The sequence below is a fragment of the Oryctolagus cuniculus genome, chromosome 9 (assembly GCF_964237555.1).
Source record: "Oryctolagus cuniculus chromosome 9, mOryCun1.1, whole genome shotgun sequence".
Classification (NCBI taxonomy): domain Eukaryota; kingdom Metazoa; phylum Chordata; class Mammalia; order Lagomorpha; family Leporidae; genus Oryctolagus; species Oryctolagus cuniculus.
Genome location: NC_091440.1, coordinates 11,455,865 through 11,476,242, shown reverse-complemented (window position 1 = coordinate 11,476,242; position 20,378 = coordinate 11,455,865). Strand labels below are relative to the sequence as shown.

The 20,378-nt window shown below is 40.3% G+C and overlaps 1 protein-coding gene across 2 annotated transcripts in view; it reads right to left on the bottom strand.

Moving 5' to 3' along the window:
• Positions 1-20,378, bottom strand: part of NALCN (sodium leak channel, non-selective) — a 375,525-nt gene that overhangs the window by 227,560 nt on the left and 127,587 nt on the right. For both annotated transcript variants that reach the window (XM_051849987.2, XM_051849988.2), the window contains 3 exons: positions 8,367-8,509; positions 8,149-8,253; positions 475-561 (listed from right to left, as the gene is read on the bottom strand). In XM_051849987.2, the coding sequence (XP_051705947.1) occupies positions 475-561; positions 8,149-8,253; positions 8,367-8,509 (335 nt within the window). The remainder of the gene's footprint in view (positions 1-474; positions 562-8,148; positions 8,254-8,366; positions 8,510-20,378) is intronic.

Below are 20,378 nucleotides of genomic sequence, written 5' to 3'. Positions count from 1 at the left end.
GTCAGGACTACTGCTACCAACACCTCGTTGGCCACAGGTGCACTTTGTGAAGGGAGCACCTCCACATGACGTCACTCTACAAGCTTGTAGATGCAGATCAACAGACCACAGCATGGGGAAATATTCCTCCCCAGGCCCTTGGCAAGGTAATAAATTGAATTGCAACCAAGTCTGTCCACCCCCAAATAATTCAGGCCTTGTAGAAGAACACTTCACAAGATTTAACACAACAAAATTATCCATTGATTTGATACTGCTGATCAGGGAGTCATCAGACGCTCTCCAAAACCTCTACCATTTATCTTAACAAAATATGCTGAGACCTGGAACGTGAGCTTGAGCATTACATTGTCCCTGACTTCTGGACCATAAATGAGGGCGAATCTACAGCCTGGGAAGCCATGGATTTCTTTCTCTAGAGTCAAAGTCAGAAACCTTTGCTGGGAGAGTTTTAGAAATGGCATCGTACTGCACCTGGAGGCAGGCTGGGGCGCGTCCCTGGGGCTTGTTGACATCCACAGCTACCAGCTGCCAGCCACCAGCAGCATCTTCATGAAACATCTTCAAGACAAAGAGGGAGATGAGTCAGAGACATTTAACCTGGAACATTGAGAACTCCAACTCCTGTCTCCAGCATTCTGTAGTTTGATGCTATCAAATTTTGTCTTTTCCTGGGTGTATATTTGGAACATGAGTCATTTCAATTATGCTCATTTTAACACTAAAACCAAAGTGAATAATAACGATTACAAGAACAATGACAATACTCACATTTATTGAGTAAATTTATTGTTTTGTGTCAGACACTTTCTACCTTACCTTATAGACTTTGCATAAAATTACTCAAAGAATCTCCTCAACAAAGTATTTTATCCCCATTACATTAATTATTATCAGATTTGGAGAAAATGAAAATTAGAATTCTAGAACATGATGTCTGGTGTATTTTTACTCTAGGCGGTAGGCTTTTATGATCATTTAGTGGACATTCCTCATTTAGTGAATACAAAAATATTCTTAGGATAACTAAGAAATGTGCACATGGCAAAGGAAGAGACTAGTAGGAGACTGCCATCACCTGAGAGACATTAGGTGGTTATTTTAACTGGTGAAATTAATCCACTCAACAGGTATTTTTTGTAACACATTTATGAAGCAACAAGTGGTTTCTTTTGGCTTTGAAGATGTAACTGATGACACTCCAGATCCTATAGGTCTCCTAAAATAAAATAAAATCTATCGAATTGGATGCCTAGGTCTCACTGCCTATCACTCTATCTCAAAGACCATGCCTCTGTCGATGTGACACTCAGCTGGAGGGCAATCTCACTTCTATGTATTTTCTAAGATTTTCTTTCAAGTTCCTTAGGGGTGTGTGCACGTGTGTGTGTGTGTAGTAAGGGGGACAGGGTGAAGTTAAGCATTCGTACTCTCCTCAGTGAAGGCACCACCTCTAAGCACTCCTGGGTTGTTCCTCCCTGAGGTTCCTGATTGTGAAATACACAACAGTTCAGCTGCCATCCTTGTTTATGCTCCCACGCCAGCCTGACCCAGTGTTGAACAGGATAAATTGCTGATGGAAATGTGAGTGAGATGTTGCAAGAATACCATCCCCTAGAATCTATAATCATAATTTTACAAAACTCGCATCAGGAATGGTGGCAGATCACCTGTGGAAAGTGAACTTGCTCTCCTTGAAATAAGTAAGACGGTGAGAGACCTGGGCCAAAATGCACAGGCCACATACATGTTTTAAATGACAAAATCAAGGTGCACATTTACACCAAGATTCTTGGGCCAAACATGCCAGTGGCCAACTGTTTACCTCACCTCTTACAGGATTCTGATTCCCTTTGAAATGAACTTTAAAGTTATTCTTCGTGATAGAATCAAGCATCTTCTTCACAATTAGGTCATTCTGAGAATGCACACATCTGTGGAAATGCAAATCTGCTAACTTGCCTTTTAAAGTCCTTGTGAAAACTTCTGGGTGTCACCTTTTAAGGACAAAGGACGAAACCAGTCCTGTCAGTCACTGGAAACCTCTGTTGATACAGCCTAAACTCTCTCATCATGGCACAAAGAGTCCCCGGGGCAAGTTTTTGCTTTGATGGGTAGCAGACTCATTTTCTCTGTTAAATTTTTTTTCCAGTGGACCAAAATCAAATGATTCAATTTAATTGTCAGTAAAAGTGTTCTTTCAAGGTCACTACGTTGTCTGAAATAAAATAAATGAAATGCAAACATGTTCAATTTCTCTTTAGTGCCCTGAATTATAAAACACCACTTTGATTGGTTAATGGTAACAGTCAGTCTTTAAGACAGAAGTTGAACTACTTTGCAGAAGCTGAGAATTCTGAAATCCTGCAGAGAATGTAACAGAGCCGCCACGTGTCCATCTATATCTATTCTCCCTGTCTTCCAGGGTAAGAGAATTTTCAACGGTGCCATTAGGCTACCCCCTAAAAAAAAGAAGAAAAAAAAAAGCTAACTCATTCTCTCTCCCTTTCTCTCTCTCTCTCTGGCTCATTTCAACCATGTAACTACATGCTGGTTTATGGGATGTAGGCAGGAACCTCTGTCTTCCTACACTTTCTCCCTCTGGCTACCTGGAATATTGATGTGAAGGGATCTGGATTTGTGGGAACATATACAATCACCCCAACACCCAAATGGCATCCTCCAACTTCACATAAGAGAGAACATAATTCTAATTCTACCTTACCTGAGCCATTGATTTTGGGCTTGTTGCCTTTTGCAGTCAAAGCTAACTCAACTATCTCAGCTGGTTTCAGGCAGAATACCCAAAGATGTTTTCATTTTAATGATGGAGCTCCTCCCTCTTCTTGTATAATTACACATGTTTACTGTTGAAGACTTAGAAAAGTAGCTGAGTTGTAAATGGAAATGTTCAACCCATCCCCCAGAGAAAACCACTACAAATATTTTGGAGGTAACTTTCCAGTATCTTAAGCACATACAGATACGCGTCACACACATACCACACACAAAAAACAAGGGATCCTATTTTTCTGTTACTGCATTGTGAGTATATTGAATGTCAATAAATTTCAACCACTTTAAAGGTTTGTATTTATTGCAATTTTGAAACATAATCAATAATTACAGCTTGAGATTCAAATGTTACCATTTTTTCAAATTTACCAAAACACATCCATAAACATTCTCAAATATACAGCCTTGACTACTATTCAAAATCTTTCCAAGAATAAATTCTTTTTTTTTTTTTTTTTTTTTTTGACAGGCAGAGTGGACAGTGAGAGACAGAGACAGAGAGAAAGGTCTTCCTTTGCCATTGGTTCACCCTCCAATGGCCGCTGCAGCCAGCACATCACGCTGATCCGAAGGCAGGAGCCAGGTGCTTTTCCTGGTCTCCCATGGGGTGCAGGGACCAAGGACTTGGGCCATCCTCCACTGCACTCCCGGGCCACAGTAGAGAGCTGGCCTGGAAGAGGGGCAACCGGGACAGAATCCGGCGCCCCAACCGGGACTAGAACCTGGTGTGCCAGCGCCACAAGGCGGAGGATTAGCCTAGTGAGCCACGGCGCCAGCTAAATCTTTTGATATATACTGCCAAACTATCTTCTGGGAAGGATGTTCCCATTTATGCTCTGAGTAACAATGTATGAGAACATCCTTATCAGCCAGCAGTCAATGCTACCCATTTAAGAGAAGAGAAGTGAGGAGGGGGCCAGAATAGGGACATCAGGTTGATGTGGGGCTTGCTAAATTAAGAGGTGCTGTGATCTCCATTTGAGTAAAACTGGAGGCTCCTGCCACTGAGCAGCCTGGCTTTAGTTCTGCCACCTGTCTGCTATGTGATACTGGGTAAGATAATTGACTTTCCAACCCCTTGTCATTTTTCAATCAGCAAAGCAGACACAATAATAGTACCTCCTTCAACAACATTATTGTGAAGGTTTACTAAGACAGGTTGTAAAGCGGTTACACAGTGCTCAGTGCAGCTCAATGTATGTTAGGGATTGTGATAAGGATTTTGAATTAGTGGATTATTATCAATAACAACACAAATGGATTTCCTAGAGCACTCTCCTCAATACAATCTTTTGGAAACTCATGGAGATTTCAGCCTTGAGAATGATCTCAGGCTTGTCTGTTGGCAACTGCTAGTTTTATAATGGCTTATATAGAATACAAAGTAGTTAAGAACGCTTTCTGGATTGATCTACTACAGTCAATGTACTATGATCACAATCATTATCAACACCAATAACAAGTTATCTAATGGGAGAAGATGAGAAAATCTTGCTAACAAGGGGAATCAACTGCACCTAAATTAAAATTCGAAGCCCAAGATGAAAACACACATGCAGGCACACACAGAGCACAGTTTGCAGAGAAAATCTAAAATTTATTTTGAAATTTTTATGCTTTTTGATTTCTTTGTAAATCAATCATTTAAAAACAGATGGTAGTCATTATCACACAAAGTAAGAAGAGTGGGCACCTGGCTTGATTTCATTATTAAACAATATATTCAATGACTCAGCCTCACAGAATTTAATTCTCACTCTTGACTTGCTGTGACGACTGCATTATTCCCTCACTGCGGCTTCTTGTTGGAAGGAGATCACTACTACACCACGCTAGAATAGGTCTTCCCTGAACTGCACTCCTCACTGTAGTTGTCTTCTCAAGTTTAATGATTTATATTCATGTGGAAATCCATGTCTTGGAACACAGTCAACAAATCATTGCTGAAGAACTATCTTCGAGCATGAAGTTGTCCTTTGTCTTTTTTACTTTGTTGGAGGAGAAATTCTTTCCATTTTTGATTATGTGTCTTTTCATCTATGCCTTTCTGCTTTTTTCCCTCGGCATTGCACCTTTATACAAAGGTTGCTTTAGAAACTGTAGGAACCCTTAAATAAGAATGTTGGTAGAGCCTTTTTGTCTTGCATTTGCTTTATCCTTATGAATTTTCTGTCTTAATTAGGGGATTTTAATTCAAAAAGCATGTGTCAGTGAGAGCATTCAATCAGGGATAATAACTGATCCAGAAAGTATTGCTCTCTTCATAGAATCTGAATATTTATGTACCAAACCTTCAAAATGATCCTATGGGACCATGACTCACTGACAAAGGGTGGGCCTGTGCGAGACTTCCGGAAATCTGCTTTCTCTCTCTTAATGCTCTATGGAGCAGAAAAGCAGCCCCATGTGGCCCTAAAAGTACGAAGTTCTTTCAGTTCTACTCAAGGCGACGTTGGAGTAAGCTCACCCTTAGCATGAGACAGTCTAGGGCAGAAGCCCTCAGAACTGATAACAGGCGTCTGAATCATGGGAATACAAGTCTGGATCTGAGGGTCGCTATGCTTTGATGAGACCCCTGAAAAGTTGTGGCTTGAGCGGTTGATGGGCTGATCCAGGGCATCCTTAGCCCACGGATGTGCATCTTCTACCTTCTGACCACACTCGTAACTGAGCAAGTGGAACAGTCATGTGAGTCTAAGTGTCTAAGACTGATGCAGGTATGAAGGCCACGGCCCCTCTGGAGGTGAGGCAGACTCAGGATCACCCCTCTGAGATGCTCTATGCCATTTCTCATGTTCTCCCGCCACAGACTGTGTTATGGTCTCTGCAGGGCCCCTAATATGATTTTTCTGCAGTGGGTGTCCATGCTGTGACCATTCAGTTGGAAAATGTTGCTTTGTTAGTTTAAAGAAACAATTCTCCCTTATGATTCTCTTATGCCTCTGCATGGTCCGTATCAGAATCAGTTCAGAGCCAGCTGTTTATTGTCCTTGCCCTGTTAAGGTGTGTATGTGTATGTTTTCTGCATACATGGCTGTCATGAGATAGTCTACAAACTTAGAGACAACAAGTCCAGCAGGACTGAGATCCCTTCAGTGAGAATGACTTCGAACAACTGCAGATTTTCCATGTTCTGGAGAATGGCAGGAAGGTACTACATATCTGTTAAAGCTGTGTGCTTTGCACTACAATCGCCATCTTTATTTGATTTCCTCAAAGCTTGTTTCATTAGTATTAGACACCTGTGACTTGGTGTTTCCAACTACTTCGGGAAAAGCCCACGTCACAGGGTTTGGTCCTATTTTACAAATGCAGCAGACTCACCGCCAGCCTCTCCCCCTTCCACTCACAAGAAAGCTTCCTGGGCCACCAGCAAGGGGATAGTGAGGCGTGGGCGGGGCCTGAAGGCCCGTTGCTAGGTTGCCTGCCAGGGTTTCATCAAGAGGCCCACAGCAGGAGCTTCAGTTGCTTGGCAACCAGGTCCTCAGCCCCAGCATTTTTCTTAATGAAGGTTTTTCACAATTCTCTGTGTGATTCCCACTGAATTACCGACTTATGCCTCCTGATCAAGTACAATTTTGCTTCAAAATAATCTTGAGTAACTTTGTTCAAGGTCTTTTCCCATTTAAGTTCTCTGTTATAACTGCTGGCTTTTCCAAACACTACCTTCCCAGCTGTCATTTCATACATGGAGTTATCTAATAAATGTAACAGGGTTTTAGAGATATGTTAGGTCATTGTCCAGGACAACAGTATGTAAGTTACATGGTGAGTTGTATGTTCCACGTAGGTTTCCCTGTCTGCAACAGAAAACAGCCTTTCCAGAGGTTGTCACCTCAGAATGGACTTGGGAACTTACTATTTCCCGTAGTTGACTAAAAGACGTGAGAAGAGGTAGGAGCTTGATGGGGTTGAGCCCTCGAAGGCTTTTCTATGAGGCATCTATGATTTAGCCTTCACAGTATGTAAAAATCTTTCATGGAAGTTTAGATAACTGTTTGTCAAAACTGGATGACATCAATACTGTTTCATCTGTAATGAATTGGTGATAAAATTCTATTATAGCACAGAAGGCCTTCTCCAAATATTAGGATACTTAGTGGCCTTTCGACATATGATTTTTTTATTTGACAGATAGTTATAGACAGTTAGAGAGAGAGAGACAGAGAGAAAGGTCTTCCTTCCATTGGTTCACCCCTCAAATGGCAGCTACAGCCGGCACTGTGCCGATCTGAAGCCAGGAGCCAGGTGCTTCCTCCTGGTCTCCCATGGGGTGCAGGGCCCAAGCAGTTGGGCCATCCTCCACTGCCCTCCCAGGCCACAGCAGAGAGCTGGACTGGAAGAGGAGCAACCAGGACTAGAACCCAGTGCCCATATGGGATGCCAGTGCCGCAGGTGGAGGATTAGCCAAGTGAGCCACGGCACCGGTCCTGGACATATGATTATTAAAAGTCCAATTTGAAGATTTTTGAAGTCAAATTTGTTCCTTGACCTTTTCACAGATTCCTTGTCTCAACAGATCTATATCAGCATTTACAAATTTATGTTAATATCCTTCTAGAATTTATATTAAAATAATAGTTGTAAGGCATTAAATCATTTAATTCTTTTTATTTTACTTACTTGCTTATTTAACTTTTTATTTTCTTTTGTTTATAAGATACGCTATAGAAACCTGTTCTTCCTCTTCTCAACCATCATAAAAACAAGCACATAAAACCAAAAATAAAAACAGACAGTGCATCTGAATTGTTTCCTAGGTAATAAGTTCTCTATGCATTTCATAAAATCGTAGGCCACCTCCTATTTCTCAGGAGCTTATGGGAACCATTCTGAGTATATAGTGATTCCTCAAGAAACATGTGCTTGCTCTTGGAGTTGAAAGGCCTTCCCTCAACTGTGATTGGTTTTTCTGAATGAAATATGTCTTCATTTTAAAATTCATAATCCTATATGTAAATGACATTATACAGGCTTGCAATAAACAAATACATACAAAAGTGGGAAATTCTAAATCGCTCTGTTTTATCTGCAAGCCCTATGAGGGCTTGTGATGTCAGAATCAAATCAAAGTAAGCAATAAATGTGACTTGCAATCTTGGTTTTGCATCCAAACTGTCCTGGAGTTATGAAAATATACATATATATATATACACGTGCTCTTACTCTCAACTGAGAGTCTAGTTAGGTGGTTCTTGGTTCGGGCTCCTGCCCCTGTATCTTTAGACAGCTCCCTAACTGAGTCACATCACGGAAGCCCATTATACCACAGCTGCTTTGGATCCCACTGAAAGTGAGGAGGGGATGTGTCCCTGTCTCAGCAGGTTAAAATATCATCTTACATCACTGTACCTGCGTGGTCGCTGTTGAAGTTGTACTGCTTCTTGATCCCCACATCTGTTGAAATTGTACTCTGATTTCTGCGAAGGTTTCGATGATGACAGCAATAAACACGTTCTGAAAGAAAATTGCAAACCCCATTTATCAAACAGAGGGAACGAGGACGTAGAGGGCCACTAAGAACGAGCCAAGATGTGCAGGCAGTCTCCTGCAGAAGTACGTCACAGTACCTTGACAAGCCAAGCAAGGAAGAAAATGAGAGTGATGAAGTAGAAGTAGGAACGCCAACGGGGAAAGCTGTCAATGGCTCTGTACATGAGGAACACCCAGCCTTCCTGAGAGGCGGCCTCATAGACTGTGAATATGCTGGTGCCTGTCAGGAGAGACGAGAGCAGGTTGAATGACACTTGACTTTCAAAATAAGGAAGAATTTTCTTGAGAAGCAATCAATATTTATCCTCTCTCTCTCTCTCTCTCTCTCTCGCTCTCTCTCTCTGCCCATCCATTTATTTAAAAGGCAGAATAAGAGAGAGAGAGAGAGAGAGAGAGAGAGAGAGAAGAATATCTTCCATCCAATGGCTCCCTACCCAATTAGCTGAAACAGCCAGGTCTGTACAAGGCACAAGCCAAGAGTTTGACATCCATCCTGGTCTCCCATGTGGGTGGCAGGGGCCCAGGTAGTTGGGCCAGAATCAGCTGCCTTCCCAGGTGCAATAGCAGGAAGTTGGATTGAAAGTGGAGAGGTCAGGACTCAAACACACACTCCAGTATGGGTTGCTGGTATCACAAGCAGTGACTTAACATGGTGTACAAGGATTCCAGACTCTATCTGCTCATTTGCTCAATCATAAAAGCCTCTTTAAAGGCATTGAAATTACACAAGGCATTTTATTCATATTGTTAGGATTTTGATAAAGTTATTTCTGACTTCTCTCTAGTATAACTTCGCAATCTCTAGCAATAGAATAATTTTATGTTATAACTTCGGCCGTTAAGTGCATCTATAATGAGCACAAAGAAAGGAACTGTCGAATCCACTATAGATATAATAAAAGAGAATATATACAATTTAACTCTGCCGCTTGTGGCTGAAAAGCACCTGGTATAGTTTTAACCAAAATGAAACAAATCTGAGAATTAGCTTGAATTCGAAGTAATTTTCTCGGAAGAGTGAAGTATCTTAGGCTCCAGAGCTAACATGAGTATAAAGGAGTCTGCCTTTAGAGTCCATGGTGTTTACTGGATGCCAAAACGTAGGGCAGCAATCACCAAACAACATTTTGGACTTTCTGGAATTGTCTCTTTGAAAATACTTCTGTTAATGGAAATAAAGTTTAAAAATGTGTGGACAGATTTTTGAACTTCTGCTCACAAGAATATCTAAAATGCCATGGGGGAAAAGCAGGTTCCATCAGACAACACAATGCTCTGCTTTACAGATGGGGATCTAAAGCAGGTGGATGTGAAGCACCTGGTCCCAGGGCACACAGATAACAGCTGCAGGAGCTAGAACCAGACCCGTTACTCTGGAACCAGACCCCGTGATTAAACTGTGATGATTTCTTGCCTCTGATAACCTTTATATAGTTTAATTTCCCTGTCTTGTACATGAGAAAAAACAGAAAGCTCACGGTGCTGTCAGCATTAGATGATTTCATTTCTATAAAACCTTGGCATGTGGCAAATTCTTCAGGTTTTTTCAGTTATCATTGTTATTTTTTTAAACTTTCATTTAGTAGATATAAATTTCCAAAGTACAGTTTATGGATTACAATGGCTTTTTTCCCCCATAACTTCCCACCCACCCACAACAATGGCTTTTTCCCCCCGTCCATAATTTCCCTCCTACTCACACCCCTCCCATCTCCTGCTCCCTCTCCCATTCCATTCACATCAAGATTCATTTTCAATTATCTTTTTATACAGAAGATCAATTTAGTATATATTAACTAAAGATTTCATCAGTTTGCCCCCACACAGAACACAAATTGCCAAATACTGTTTGAGCACTAATCATATCATTAATTCACATTGAACTACATATTAATGACAGAGACCTTGCATGGGGAGTAAGTTGTTGTTGACTTAACAAATTGACACTCTTGTTTAAGGCATCAGCAATCTCCCCAGGCTCTAGTCATGAGTTGCCAAGGCCATGGAAGCCCCCTGAGCTCGCCGACTTTGATCTTATTTCGATAAGGCCATAGTCAAAGTGGAAGTTCTCTCCTCCTTTCAGAGAAAGGTACTTCCTTCTTTGATGGCCCGTTCTTTCCACTGGGATCTCACTCGCAATGATCTTTCATTTAGGTCCTTTTTTTTTTTTTTTTTTGCCAGAGTGTCTTGGCTTGCCATGCCTAAAATACTCTCATGGGCTCTTCAGCCAGATCTGAATGCCTCAAGGGCTGATCTGAGGCCAGAGTGCTGTTTAGGACAACTGCCATTCTATGAGTCTGCTGTGTATCCCGCTTCCCATGTTGGATCATTCTCTCCCTTTTTAATTCTATCAGTTAATATTAGCAGACAATAGTCTTGTTTATGTGATCTCTTTGACTCTTAGACCTATCATTATGGTCTATTGTGACCTGAAATTGATCACTTGGACCCCAAGTGGTGGAGTTAGAAATGTGCCAGGGGATTCCAATACAATCCCACCAAGGTTGCATATACTAATGCCACCTCACTAGTTATCATTGTTATTATCATGAAATTGAAAATAATTATTCAATACTACTTCATGAGAAAACATAGAATTAAAAATTACTACCAAAAGTTGTTTATAAAATAAATATGGTGCATAGTTATTCATAAGGCTAGTAAACATTTGTACCTCAGTAAATTCTACTATAAATGAGCTAAATTATTAGAATATAAAGTCAATATCCACCAATATATTTCTAATCACACAGCAATCACATTTACTTATTTGAGAGCAGAGAAACAATGAGAGACAGAGACAGACAGCCCAACACATAAAGGTCTGATTTGCTGATTCATTCTACAAATGCCTGCAATGGTTAGGACTGAGTTGAGCAGCAGGTAGGAGCCAGGAGTGCAACCCAGGTCTCCCATGCAGATGGCTGGGATCTAACTGCTAGAGCCATCACCTGCTTCCTCCCAGGGTCTGTGAGCTGGGGCTGGAATCAGGGTCTGCAAGTGGGAATCAAACTGATGTACGACATGAGAAGCAAACATCCTACCTGGCATTTTAGCCACTACGCTAAGAACCCCGCCCCCACCCCCAGCCCCAGATATTTAAGGCTAGAATGTATGTGGGACCACATGTCCAAACTAAGAAGGGTGGTGTGAAAGTTGGCTGGAACTCACTCTCTCTGAGCCTGAGCACGAAGGAAAAAGACCCAGAGCTTCAAGCAGCCCCAAAGCCAGCGGATCAGCAGGATGATCTAGCAGCAAACGGCGACAAGTGAGAAACAGAAACCAAGAGAAAGAAGGCTGTGGAGAAGCTAATGTATGCCAATGTACATTATATGGACTGTCACTTCCTATTTGCCTGGCATCTCCCTTTCAGAATCATATTTCTAGCATTAGTAAGCCACTGCCATAACAACCGGTATTTGCAAAGCACGTTCAGTTTCAAGATTCTTTTACCCACTCACATGCTGAGGAAATCTGCCTGAGTGGGGAGGTAGGTGGGGATATGGGAGTGAGGGTGGCTATTATCAAACCTGTTTACAGAGAAGGACGAGAAGCTGCCCAAGGTGGAGCGTGGCAGAACCAGAAACTGCACACCCCTCACCATGCATGTAGGAATGGTTTTTTCTAAATGGATTACCATACTACTACCATTTTCCCTTGATACAAGTGAGATTATTAAACTAAAAGTATGTCAGTATAAAATTAAATGAAAGAATAAGGAAGGAAGGAAGGAAGGAGGAGGGTGGAAGGGTGGGCATGTGGGAGGGAGACGAGTGTGGCAAGCACCACTATGCTCCTAAGTCGGTATCTATGAAATACATGAGGGTGGCGGCCATGGCTCACTTGGTTAATCCTCTGCCTGCAGTGCCAGCACCCTGGGTTCTAGTCCCGGTTGGGGCGCCAGATTCTATCCCGGTTTCTCCTCTTCCAGTCCAGCTGTCTGCTGTGGCCCGGGAAGAGAGTGGAGGATGGCCCAAGTCCTTGGGCCCTCCACCTGCATGGGAGACCAGGAAGAAGCACCTGGCTCATGGCTTCGGATCAGCTCAGTGCCTGCTGTAGCAGCCATTTGGGAGTGAACCAATGGAAAAAGGAAGACCTTTCTCTCTGTTTCTCTCCCTCTCACTGTCTAAATCTGCCTGTCAAAAAGAAAAAAAAAAAAAAGAAATACATGAAATCTGTTCAGCTTATTTGAATTTAAAAAACTCTAAAACAAAGAAATTATTTTTTCCTCATTACTCTTAATTTGAGAAGTCATTCTTTTTTTTTTTTTTTTTCCCCTGAGGGAGTGTGATGGCTCTTTATGCTATATTGAGGAACTGGTGCATGGTGACTTTAAGATGCTGGGGAAAACAGCACAAGCAAAATCAGAAGCCGGCAGAAACAAGGCTGTGCCCATACATCACTCACATACCCTAACAGCATGCCCCACTCACATTCCTGGTTCCTGTTCACTAGAGGGGGGCAATTTTAATGCAAATGATCTGTGCTGCTTATTTTCATCCAGGTATTTGGATGGAAACAGAAAAGTGGCTACAGAAACCCACAATGAACTGCCATTAAAGTTTAGTAGCTGTGCCACTTGAGCAATTTCAGGTAAAATATGGGGATGGTCAAAATAAGATTAAATTTGAGAAACACCAGAAATAATCCCCCCTCCCAGGTATTCTTTTATTCCATCTACAAGGGAAGATGTTATTTGAAATGAGGTTTAAAAAAAAAGATAGCAGCCCATCAAACAGTCTGGAAACTTTGACTTTATTTTTTTCTAATCTGTCAAAAGGGAGGAGAAGAAGGACCCACAGTCCGGATCAAAGAGCAGAATTTGTTGCCTCAGTGAGGTGAGATGTCTGTAAAATATAAACAAAATACTCCCCCAGGAAAATGTTTATTCCTGAGAGAAATGTTTCCCATCCATGTGGAATGCACTAGGAAAAGGCTTTGAAGATGGTACTCATGGTTGCATGGACAAAGGTGATGGACCAAGAGTCTTTTCTCTTTACTTTCTGATTTCTGGCTTTGCAAGAGACAGGAAAAAGAAAATCCCCCTTGCAATGATTTCCCCCTCATTGACCAATATTTAAACTGATACAAAATCAAGCACACGATCCACTCATTTTCTGTGAGAAGTGGAGGATCCTGAGAAAAACTGAAGGTGCTCCAACTGACTTGGTTCCTCCTACCCTCTCTGCTTGCCCCAGGGGCTCCTCCAGCCCAGAATCTCCCCAGGATTCTCTGTGGCTGCCCAGCTCAGCTCCATCCCTGGAGTCTTGGAGAGCCCCATGTCCACCTGCATCAGGTCCTTTAACAACCAGATCCTATTACCTTCTTTGCCTCCCTCTCTAGTTTTGAGCACTCTGATGTGGAAACTGGATCTCTCATTTCTGTGTCAGACCCTGAGAGGCAAATTAAACAATGATCATTTAGTCTGAGGATTAGAAAGCACTATGCAAATATTTTGTTTTTTTTTTTTTTTTTTTAAATCAATTACTCCTCAATGTGAATATTGCAGAGATGTTTTGGAAACAAAGGGAACTATTTTTTTCCAAAAAGCGGACTATATTTTGCTGATTTTCATAAATCATTTCACACACACACATACACATTACATATAACCAGGAATGTCTTCCTCCAATGTTTGATCCAATGTGGGAAATTTCTAAGAAAACATATTGATACACCATATTTTTAAATTATGGAACTAAATTTCTAGCTAAAAAGACATTTTGTTAAATGAAGAAAATAAATGAAAAATTATTACACAGTAGTGCCTGGCAATATAATGCATTCTCATACTAGACAACAATGAGTTCTATTTGGAAAATTTTGGGAAGCTCCCAGAATAGCACCACTTCCTCAGCCTCCCATCCTCAAAGCACAACTTACAGTTATTCATAAGAATCAGTACTACCACAGTGACACTCCTCTTGTCAATTCTTATAATTCGATCCTTTATTTCTGATGTCTTCCTTACATGATTTGAATTCATTGTATAAGAAGAAACACACACTGTATTTTAGCACACAATACTAACCCTGAAACATTCTACAGGCTACCCATATTGAGACAAAATAGAGGGAAGGTTCATAGTGTTGAACTATTTTGATTGTCTTTAATATTAAATTTGTTTCTTTGCCTCCTTATGCTGACTCTTTTTCCATTAGGAAAAATAAGAAATTGCATTTTGGGATATTCCCTCTTATTTCTTGTAGTCATAATTTACACCATCACATGAAATCATTCTATTCTCAAAGGACAGAGATAAAGTTATGGTGGAAACCGAGAAAAAACAACAAATCTGGCACTGAACCTGCCTCCAAACACAAAATATCTGTGATACTGTTCAAATGATGATGACACTTGACCTACTGTGAAGGCGTCTGGAAACTTGGAGTTGGATGTAGGCTTGAGACAGCTGAATTAGAATGGGTGGGCAGACAAGGCCTTAGCGTGAATGCTGACTTTCTCCTGTTGAAGATGTGTGGGCTATGCTTTGCTTGGTTTTCATATTTTTGCTTATATACAACTTATCTTATTCTCCAACTAAAATTTACTTTTAAATCCTGGAACTGCTCCATAGAGCAATACCTCTTGAACTGCTTAACTGATATAAAGAGCTTTGAATAGTTTAAAGGGAAATTCGCTGAAGCCATCCAAAAGGTAAATTGTACTGTCAGTTTAAATGCAGTTCAAAGTCACTGTTATTTAAATCCTGTCAACATGAAATAAGATTACCCAGAGTTAGAGTACCACCTTAGCATTCTAACGTGTTGATGCTAGTGACTTTGGGGGATGGAGGATGGTTTGCTGTGTGCGGCTGTTCTGTGCATTGGAGGGTGCAGGGGCAGCATCTTGATCTCTTCCCTCCAGATTCCAACAGCACTATCAATCCCCAAGGTGTGACAACCAAAAATGTCCGCAACATTGCCCCATTCCACCTGCTGCAAAGTCTCACATGGTTTTCACTGTGGTCCGATCCTGTAGCTTCTGTCTGGCATTGTCTAGCTTAGGGCACAGCATATAATTTGTATTAAATATTTATTTTTCAGTGAGTTGAATCTCCTAATTTGTGTAGGGGAAAATGGAGTAGTTGTAATATTTATAAAAATTTCTGCATTGGCTGATAAAACTTTGGAGAGTAAACAATCTGAGGTGAAATGAGACGTGTATGTATGCATTTTTTTTACTATAGCCATAACAACCTGTACTGGAATTTGGCATTGTATTCATTTTTGGAGACTTTTTAAAAGTATAAATACATTGTATTTTTAGAAACCTACATGACTTGTTTTTGCAATTAAAAGCAATGTCTCTACACGAAGTAAATCATGGTCAAAACAAAGGAAGAGCTCAAGATCACATCAGCCCCATTTCTTGCTGTGTGGATGACAAGCAGCAGCCAATTTTGATGAGAAGTGAAAAGGCAGAAAGGAATTGCTAGGTTTGTGAACATTTTCCTTGAGTTTTCAAGGCTAAAAGACTAGACACCATTTATTTTTGCGTAAAATATTTGCTGCACAGTCGATAGATCAGTAGTCCTACTACATGAATATTTATGCTTATTTCAAAAACTACATATTAGGAGAAAAGCTTATTTCTTTTAAGATTCCTGAAGTTTAATATGATGATGGGACAAACCAGTACTCCAGGAGGTAGATATCTTCATTTGTAGAATGAGATATATTACAAGTATATTAATTAAATTTTGAAAAGCAAATTCACATATTTTAAATGAAATAAATAGTACAGAATCTTCAACAAAATTATACGATTACTTCTGATTTATAGCAAGAGAAACTACAAACACAATTTTCCAGATTTTGCTTCTGAATCAAGATGAGATATTTAATATATTCATGGAAGAGCATAGAGGAAAACAGACTAAATCTTAATCCGTGTTTATCAATCTAGTTGTTTGCACCATGGAACAGAATGCTGAAAACACATGTGCTAAACAGCTCAGAGCACACAGGTATAGCTCAACGATGGACTCAAAGCAACGCGTGATGACTCAGAACTATATGGCTCTCTCTAATTCAGCTGTAATGTGTAGCTTTAGGTCACTTACTGCTAAAATCCACACTGGGATTTTTGTTTTGGTGAACTCTGTATCTCTAACCCTCTCACCTCCCCACTCTCTGATACATCTCTTATGTGGATTTCAGCCACATATTCTTAAAATATTTTAGCCAGTGTTCCAGAGTGAGAGTCGCAGTAACTTTCTAATGTATTTTTCTCCCACCACGCTTCCCACACAGAACTTTCACATTCACCTCTTCATATGAGCTGATAATTCAGATCCTCAGGGTAGGCTATGTAGTAACCGCACATTTGATCCAACAGTAGTTACAATAAAGTAAATCTATTGTCATGAACTAATACAAAAAGAATCAGCAGTAAGAGAAGTGTATTTTTAAGGTACACATCTGGATTTGACATAATAAACCTTTGCCACTGAGGTTGAATATATCCATATACATAAAACGAGAATGTCAATAGATAGGCATTAGCAAGGAAAACCCACCCTGAATTATAGAGATTTATTGAACAACAAACCAGCCAGAATTAAATTACTTAGGATGATATCACTATTCTGATGAATAAAACCCTTATGAACAATGTTTCCTATTTCTTGGAATTACACTGAGTTCCACTAAAATATATTTCCATAACAATGAACTCAAGTACTTTCTCTGACAGTGATGTGACCTTATGAATATAATAATCTTCAATACAAATTTTCTACATGCTCGTCTAATTAGCCACTCACACTCAGCTTAAGACTACCACATGGCTTTCAAAGTAACAAAATAAAGCAAGAAAACAGTTTTGATTTGCAATTCCAGAACACAGAACAAACACAGAATTTATTTTATACTAGGCACTTAAAATACATTATGAACCTTATAGTTTTGAGATGAATTTTTCTTTACACAATCTTGCCTTAGGTGAGATCAGTAAATCACCTTAAACCTGTCTGTAGCACTGACATTTTGAAATAAGATAAAAAAAACATACAGAAAAAGTACATGTTTACATATATTTTTTAAATTAAACTTTTTAAAAGTAAGAAAAATTGTTAGTTGAAAGGTATTTCTTCAAAATCAGAAAACTTCTATGAACTTCCAAGTTCTGGGTAGAAAATACTTCTAGAAAAGGAGAGGTGAAAGCCTTGACACAGTATTCACAAATGGAAAAGAAGTGTTGACAAGGCCAGAGGCTGACCTTGGCTACAAAGTGGAAGTCTCAAAACACAGCCGTTCCAAGGGTGCTGGGCCCACAGGCCAACTGAAACTCCTCCTGCCTGCTGGCCTGGGCCATTGCCAGGTGGTCTGAGAGCAAAGGCAGCAAAGAAGTCACACCAGAGCCACTTCTGCCTTTGAGGAGTAGTTTTTTTCAGACACAAAATGCTTCTTGGAAATTAATTTTCCATTAGTTGACTTAAAAAAAAAAATCCACAAAACCCTTGGCTACCAGTGGTTATCACATCCAGACTAAATGCGCTTGGCTTCTCATCCACATGACTTGGGATCGGCCAGGTTCCATTCTGGCCTCTCAGTGTCCCTGGGTGCTCAAGGGTGGTGACGGTACATATTGTTCGCCACTGAAGCACAGAAAGGGGTTAATTGTAAGTTTCTACATTTTCCCAAAAAAACATACCAATCATACCACAGCAGAAATCTGGTTTCTTTTGGCGTATTTTAGCTTTGCCTCTCGTTTTTTTGGAAAGATTTGTTGGAAATTACGAAGGAAATCAGGGAAGAAAGGGCAGAACTTCATGTCACTTTCAGTGAGTTAGCAGTTATGACATAACAATTTCAGAACAGACCAAAAATTAGAACCAGGTATTTGGAAAAAGTACTAAGACATTCTTTTCTTCCAATTTTAGGATACATACAGTTCATATCTGCATCATCATGTATGAGCAATGAAAATAAAAAAAAAATAATGTTAACTATAAGGTAGACCTGGCTAGGTCACATCAGAATAGGCACAACATCAAGGATTATTTTATTTATAAAGTTTTATTTATTCAAAAGGCAGAATGACAAAGAAGGGGGTGGGGAGAGAGAGAGAAGGAAAGAGAGAGAGAGACACCTTCCATCTGTTGGTTCACTCCCCAAACTGCTGCAACAGATGGTGCTGGACCAGGCTGAAGCCAGGAGCCAGAACTCTATCTGGGACTCCCACATGCGTGGCAGGAGCCCCAGCATTTGGGCCATCACCTGCTGTCTCCAAGAACGCATTAGCAGAAAAGTGAATACAATTAGCCTCAGATCCAGGACGTGGGCATCCCAAACGGAGGCTACACACTGTGCCATCATGTCTGCCGCAGTCCCTAGATGTTTATGTAATCCCAATCTGTCTCCCTGATGATGTTTCTTGTTCTGAAGTCAGCATTGTCTGAAATGTAAATAGCTACTCTAGACATTCTTTCCCTTAGTGTTAGCACAGTATACCTTTCCCCAATCACTCTGGGTTTATTCTGTGTAATTAAAGTGGGTTTCTTGTAGAAAACATATGGTTGAATTTTTTTTATTTTCTCTCTTAGTCTCTGTATTTTGATTGGTATATTTGTCACATTCAAAGTGGTTTTTATAGCTACATCCATATGTACCATATTATTTTATTTTATTTTACTTGTTCTTCATGACTTACTTTGTTTTCTCTTTTTCTGACATCTCTGATTTTAACTGAACATTTGATATGATTCTGTTTTTTCTACTCTCAGCATACTAATTGTACTTCTTTAAAAATGTGTTTAGTGGTAGTCTTAGAATTTATAATATATATTTAACACTAAACTACGTTCACTTTCAAGTAACAGTGTACCACTTCATGGATAGTACATGTCTTAAGCAATATAACACTATGATATAGACTGAGTGACTTACAAACAACAGATGTTTAATTCTTACAGTTATGAAGACTGGAAGTTCAAGTGCAGGGTGACAGTGTGGTCTGGTTCTGGTGATGGATCTTTACTGGGTTGTAGACTGTGAACTTTACATTTTGTGGCCATTATCCAAATATTTCTTCGATTTTTAACATTTTTCTCCTCTGATATTCTCATGACTGACGTCAGACCTTTTGTGATTGTCCCACAGTTCTTCAGCATTCTATTCCATTTTTAATCTCTTTATCTTTGCGTGTCAGTTTCTGACGTTCTATTGACATGTCAGAAAGCTTAGCAATATCTAGTGCATTGATGAGCCCAACAAAGGAATTTTTCATTTCTGTTATGGTGTTACTGTTTACAGTATTTTTTATTCTTTCTTGTAATTTCTATCTCTCTATTTACATTACCATCTGTTCTTACCTTTTCCTCTAGAACACTTAAGATATTTATCAGAGTTATTTTAAATTCCAAAATCCAAATTATTTGATCATTACAAAATCCCTGAAATACCTTTGTCTGCTTCAGATGCTGGTTTTGTCTCTTCAGTTTGCCTCTTCCTGGACTTTATTTGGCTTTTACCACGTCCTGGAATATTTTGTTGACAGCTGGAGATGATTTTACTGGGTAACAATAACTGAGGTCAACAGGTATTCAGTGTGAGGCTTTCTGTTTCGCTGGCCAGGTGTTAGGCTGTGTTTAATGTATGCTGTATCTGTGAATGTCGGTGGCTTCCATCTCCTCTGTTTCTGTCTCCGCTGTTGTCTTCAAGTTTCTCTCGAAAGTACTTCTAAACAGAATCGGTGTCTTCGGGGTCTCCAGTTTTATGTTGGAGCCCTTTCGTGTGATGGGAAGGTACTGGGGAGGGCAGGCATCCTATAATCTTATTATTAGATCTAACATTTTTTAAATGGGTCTGAGTCCCTGGGCTGTGATAGTCAGATGAGTTTCCTGGCCCTTTTCCCTCAATTTATGGGGGACAGGAAGACTAGAGGAAGCTTCAGTCACGTGATTGCCTTTATGTTGAGTCACACAAGGTTCTGGGGACGTTTTCCTAGGAAAGCACCACATGCTCATGGAGCACACAGAGCTCCGACTTATTTCAAAACCATCATTTTCGAGCCGGCGCCATGGCTCAATAGGCTAATCCTCCACCTTGCGGCGCCGGCACACCGGGTTCTAGTCCCGGTTGGGG